We start from the raw sequence: 6,016 nt of genomic DNA on the forward strand, positions 1-6,016 counted from the left end.
TTGAGACGGAGTTTTGCTCTTGTTACCCAGGCTGGAGTGCAATGGCGTGATCTCGGCTCACCGCAACCTCCACCTCCTGGGTTCAGGCAATTCTCCTGCCTCAGCCTCCTTAGTAGCTGGGATTACAGGCACGTGCCACCATGCCCAGCTAATTTTTTGTATTTTTTTTAGTAGAGACGGGGTTTCACCATGTTGACTAGGATGGTCTCGATCTCTTGACCTCGTGATCCACCCGCCTCGGCCTCCCAAAGTGCTGGGATTACAGGCTTGAGCCACCGTGCCCGGCCCCCAAAACTATCTTTGGTAAAAGCACTAGTCACACATTCTCCTGTGACCTGTGTCTTTTCCTGGTTGGATCCTCAACCTTAGCTAAATAAACCCTTACTGATTGAGACTTGCCTCAGTCACTTTTCGGTTAACAAGAAAAAGAGGGAAGAGAAGAGCATTTCAAGTAGCGAAAACAGTAGGTATCTCCTACATAAAGCCCATGAATTTCTGTATGCACATCACAGATTATCCACATTTGACATACTCTCTTCAAAGTTGAAATGGAATTGAATGCACAGTGATAAAACAGGAATAGTCTCTGTAAGTTCTTTTAGGCTGACTGATGGTGCCATGGATGCCATGTTAACCTCTGTGACTCCAGATGAGCTCCTGGAAAATCTGAAATAACTGGAAGACCATGAAAAGAGGCAGAAATGATCAACCCCTTTTAGACATTCTCTATTGTTCTTTATTCCCGCCCCAACTGATAAGGCCATTGGACTCTGTAACCAACCTTGGTCAACCTGGTCTAGGTCAACCTGGACTCCGCACCCTACAACCTCCTCCCAGCTTGCAAACCTACGACCCCCGTCTCAGCTTGCAAAAACCCCGCCCTAAACTGTAACTTCTGTGACTTTCCACTGCTGACCCCAAACCTATAAAACCAACTCCTCTCCCACTGCCCTTCACTGACTCTCTTTTCAGACTCAGCCTGCCCACACCCAGGTGAATAAACAGCCATGTTGCTCATACACTAAGCCTGTTTGGGGGTTGGTGGGGAGGGAGTGGTCTCTTCATTCAGAGTGCACGTTTTCACATTTTAACATTTGGTGCCAGAAACCTGGGATAGGGGAACTCCTACAGGAGATCAAACCCCCGTCCTGTTCTCCTTGTGCTCCCTCCGTGGAGAGACCTACCTATGACCCAGGTTCATCAGACCAGCTCACAGGTCTACTCACCATCCTCAGCTCAGCTAAGTGGTTTGCCTCAACTTTTCTCTTTAGCCCTTCTCGCTACCTGTCAAGCTTCGTCTCCTCTGTTTCATTTTTCTCTCCCTTTCAGTGGAGACAAGATAAGACTTTCTGTGAGGTTCATGACCAGAAAAAAATCCTACGTAGGTCACGGAACTGGGAAGACAGTCTTCCATCAGTGACTGATCATTGCGGAGACGTCTGCTCTGGTCACTCACTTGCACTCACAGGTGATGGATCAACACGGGGGACACCCCCTTTGACTGATTCACCCCAGGTTCAGACCAAGATTTAGTCTGGGACGCCTGCTAAACTGCTTGGTCATGCATTCACTTTCTTTGTCTCTGCCGCTGGTCTTTTTTATTTTTATTTATTTATTTTCTTTGAGACGGAGTTTCGCTCTTGTTGCCCAGGCTGGAGTGCAATGGCGCGATCTCGGCTCACCGCAACCTCCGCCTCCTGGGTTCAGGCAATTCTCCTGCCTCAGCCTCCTGAGTAGCTGGGATTACAGGCACGCGCCACCATGCCCAGCTAGTTTTTTGTATTTTTAGTAGAGACGGGGTTTCACCATGTTGACCAGGATGGTCTCGATCTCTTGACCTCGTGATCCACCCGCCTCGGCCTCCCAAAGTGCTGGGATTACAGGCGTGAGCCACCGTGCCCGGCCCTTTTTTTTTTTTTTTTCCACTGCTCTTCTTAAACTATGGGCAACCTCCTACCCTCCATTCCTCCCTCCTCTCCCTTAGCCTGCATTCTAATAAACCTCAAACTTCTCCAGCTATCACCTGACCTAAAACCTAAGCATCTTATTTCCTTCTGCAATACTGCTTGACCACAATATAAATTGGACAATGGCTCTAAAGGGCCAGAAAATGGTACCTTCAATTTCTCTATCCTACAGGGTCTAGACAACTTTTGTAGTAAAATGGGCAAATTCCCTACGTCCAGGCATTTTTTTTTACACACCAATCTTTCCCTAATCTCTGTTCTCAATGCAACCCATCCCAAATTTTTCTTCTCTCCCTTCCATCTGTCCCTCCTGCCTCTGCCAGCAACCTAGAATCCTCCTTGTCCATCGACCCTTCCGACCTTTCTCCTCCCTGCCTGTCGGAACCAGGCCCTAATTCAGCACTTAAGCCCAACCCCCAGAGCCTTCCTCCTCTTCCTCTGCCCACAACCCATTTCCTTATGCCCCTCCTGTCACCTTGCAGTTTAGTCCTGTGGCTACCTCCTCCACCCCTGCCTGACAATTCCCTCTTGGAGAGGTGGTTGGAGCCAAAGGCACAGTTGGGCTGCATGTTCCTTTATCTTTATCCAACCTTTCCCAAATCAGCCAATGGTTAGGCTCTTACATCAGATCCTCCAATACTTAACCCAGGCCTGTAATCTCACCTGGAGTAACTTAAATGTCATCCTTACTTCTACTCTCACCCCTGAAGAATGCTTGATATGCATTTTATCACCCAACGAGTCCCTGACATTACAAAAAGCCACAGAAATTAGAATCCGGCCCTCAAACCCCACAACAGAATTTAATCAACCTCACCTTTAAGGTGTTCAATAATAGGGCAAAAGCTACCCAGCGGCAGCGTATTTCGGAATTACAAATGCTTGCCTCCGCTGTAAGACAGACTGCAGCCACTTCTTCGGCTCACAGAAGTTTCAGACCGCCAAACCCACAGCGTCCAGACTTCTCTTCAGGACCTCCTTCCCCAAAGCCTTGCTTCAAATGACAAGAACCTGGCCACTGAGCCAAGGAATGCCCGCAGCCCGGGATTTTTTTTTTTTTTTTTTTTTTTGGAGAGTCTCCTTCTGTCGCCAGTCTGGAGTGCAGTGGTGGCATCTCGGCTCACTGCAACCTCCGCCTCCTGGGTTCAAGCAATTCTCCTGCCTCAGCCTCCCAAGCAGCTGGGACTACAGGCGTGAGCCACCATGCCCAGCTAATTTTTGTATTTAAGTAGAGACGGAATTTCACCATGATGGCCAGGATGGTCTGGATCTCCTGACCTCGTGATCCACCCACCTCGGCCTCCCAACGGGGATTCTTCCTAAGCCATGTCCCGTCTGTGTGGGACCCCAATGGAGGTAGGACTGCCGGACTCAAACTGCTGTCATTAAGGCTCCAGGAGCCCAACCCGGTAGCCCTCAGGCTGACTCTTTCCCTGATCTCCTTGGCTTGGTGGCCGAAGACTGATGCTGCGTGAACATCTCAGAGGCTCCCTGGACCATCACAAACATCGCGCTTTGAGTAACTGGTGGAGGGTAAATCCATCCCCTTCTTAATCAACCCGGAGCCACCCACTCCACACTGCCTTCTTTTCAAGGACCTGTCTCCTTGGCCTCCATAACTGTTGTGGGAATTGACGGCAAGGTCTCCAGGCCTCTCAAAACTCCCCAAGTCTGGTGTCAATTAGGCCAGCATCCCTTTCCATATTCCTTCCTAATCATTCCCACTTGTCCAGTTCCCCTGTTAGGCCAAGATATCCTAGCAAAATTGTCCGCCTCCTTAACTATTCCTGGGCTACAGCCACACCTCACTGGCGCCCTCCTCCCCAAACCCATACCTCCTGAATAGCTCCTCTTATGTCCCCCTACCTTAACCCTAGGGTGCGGGACACCACCTCCCCATCCATTGCTATAAGTCACTCTAACTTTCCACTGCCCACCCCAAACCTATAAAACCAACTCCTATCTCACCGCCCTTCGCTGACTCTCTTTTCGGATTCAGACCGCCCGCACTCAGGTGAATAAACAGCCATGTTGCTCACACAAAATCTGTGTGTATCTTCATTCAAAGCGCACGTTTTAACAGTCTCCCCAGAGAATACGTTCAATAAACTTTAGACCACACAGGCAGAAGCTCAATGTGCCGCCACGCAAAGCTTAACATGGCTAGAAGAAAAACATCAATACCTCCGCTAGGACTGAACCCACTCTAATGCCCAAGAGGAAAAGCGAGGGAAGTAGAAAGGCCAGGAAGACAAGGGAGGGAAAGGGATGGAGTGGGACCTTCGGGACCAGGGCTTGTGACTGGTGGCAGAAACCCTGCGACCACTGCAACTCCAGGGCGGGCACCTCGTTAACACTGCGACCTTCGGACAGTGGCAACTGAGTCGAGGGTAGGGGACGAGCGACTCGCGGCCAGGAGGGAAGCAGACAAGCCTGAACTAACGAAGCAGACGCAGTTCTGAAGCCGCAAGGACGAACAAGCCTTTTCGGGGCGCCCTTACAGTGACTGTTGGCTCGCCATCAAGCTCCTCCATAGCGCTACGCTCCAGCCTCCTGGAAGTCGCCCGACCGCCAACGCTTCCCGCTCAGGCCTCCCGCTCAGAGCTGGCTGAGAGAGGACCCCGCTGGGCGCCTCCTGCAGCGCCTGCATGCCCAAACCCTCAGTGCTGCGGGGGCCTCTCCTCTCAGCCACGGCCACCCGTCTGCGGTCCTCTGAGTGCGTCCTTCCTTCCTGGCCTGACAGCACGTCAGGGAAAATAGCGCAGACTGCATTCACGGTACCGGGCTCACAGGATCAGGCGGCACCGTGGACAGCCCCGCGCCGGTCGGAAAGATGGCCCCCGGAGACGGCGGGAGGGGCGGGAGGACCCTGGTGCGACTGCGCGTGCGTGAGCTGGGGCTGCGGCACTTGTGGGAACTCGTGCAGTGCTGGAGCCCCAGTGAGCGTGCAACCTCTACTAACTCTGGGAGTCCTCGCCCCATCCTGGTCTCCACTTTAGTGTCGTCGCAGCTGCTTGTGCAAGCCCCGACAGTCAAACGGATTTGTGCTGGAAAGCAATCGCCGCCACTTCCACACTACAACACACACAAGAAGCACCCTGACAAAATCGATACCACTGAAGGCCGGGCGCGGTGGCTCACTCCTCTAATCTCAGCGCTTTGGCAGGCTGAGGTGGGCGGATCATTGGAGGTCAGGCGTTCGAGACCAGCCTGGCCAACATGAGGAAACCTCGTCTCTACTTAGAATACAGGCCGGGCGCAGTGGCTCACGCCTGTACTCCTAGCATTTTGGGAGGTCTAGGCGGGCGGATTATGTGAGGTCCGGGACTTCGAGACCAGCCTGACCAACATGAAGAAAGAAACCCTGTCTCTACTAAAAATACAAATTAGTCGGGCATGGTGGTGCATGCCTGCAATCCCAGCTACTCGGGAGGCTGAAGCAGGAGAATCGCTTGAACCCGGGAGGTGGAGGTTGCAGTGAGCCAAGATCTCGACACTGCCCTCCAGCTTGGGCAACACAGTGAGACTCTGTCTCAAAAAAAACAAATCTTAGTGCTATATTTCCTTGATTATTTTTCTTTTAAGGCTGACAAAATGCCATTTGAAGATAATAAAAGTACTTAGATTGTCTGACCAAGAGTTAGGTAACATTGAGGAAAATGTATTGGCAATATTCTTTGGTCTAAGACTGATGTATACCAGTCATTTTACCCAGTCATTCAAATAGGCTTATTAATAGAATGGTGAACAAGGAAAACTACAGCTAACAGAGCTATCCTTGTTCTGTATATTGACTACATATACCATAGATGGACCTTTCCCTTCCTCAAACTCTCTATAGATTTCCAAGAATAAGCTTTTTTCTTTTTTTTTTTTTTTTTTTTTTTTTTGAGACGGAGTTTCGCTCTTGTTACCCAGGCTGGAGTGCAATGGCGCGATCTCGGCTCACCGCAACCTCCGCCTCCTGGGTTCAGGCAATTCTCCTGCCTCAGCCTCATGAGTAGCTGGGATTACAGGCACGCGCCACCATGCCCAGCTCATTTTTTGTA

General features: G+C 51.0%; 1 protein-coding gene across 2 annotated transcripts in view; it reads right to left on the reverse strand.

Annotated features, from left to right (window-relative positions):
- The window catches only part of NUP85 (nucleoporin 85), a 41,314-nt gene extending 36,517 nt beyond the window's left edge, over nt 1-4,797 (reverse strand). Inside the window, exon 1 of one of the 2 annotated variants that reach the window (XM_032241721.1) lies at nt 4,469-4,797. Coding sequence is in view for 1 of the 2 variants with exons in the window: in XM_032241720.1 (XP_032097611.1) it covers nt 4,469-4,501 (33 nt within the window). In the remaining variant the exon portion in view is untranslated. The remainder of the gene's footprint in view (nt 1-4,468) is intronic. The other variant, XM_032241720.1, reaches the window with a different exon arrangement.
- Nucleotides 4,798-6,016: the final 1,219 nt, after the last annotated feature.

The sequence above is a fragment of the Sapajus apella genome, unplaced genomic scaffold (genome assembly GCF_009761245.1).
Source record: "Sapajus apella isolate SASKATOON/1434 unplaced genomic scaffold, GSC_monkey_1.0 scaffold48, whole genome shotgun sequence".
Lineage (NCBI taxonomy): Eukaryota > Metazoa > Chordata > Mammalia > Primates > Cebidae > Sapajus > Sapajus apella.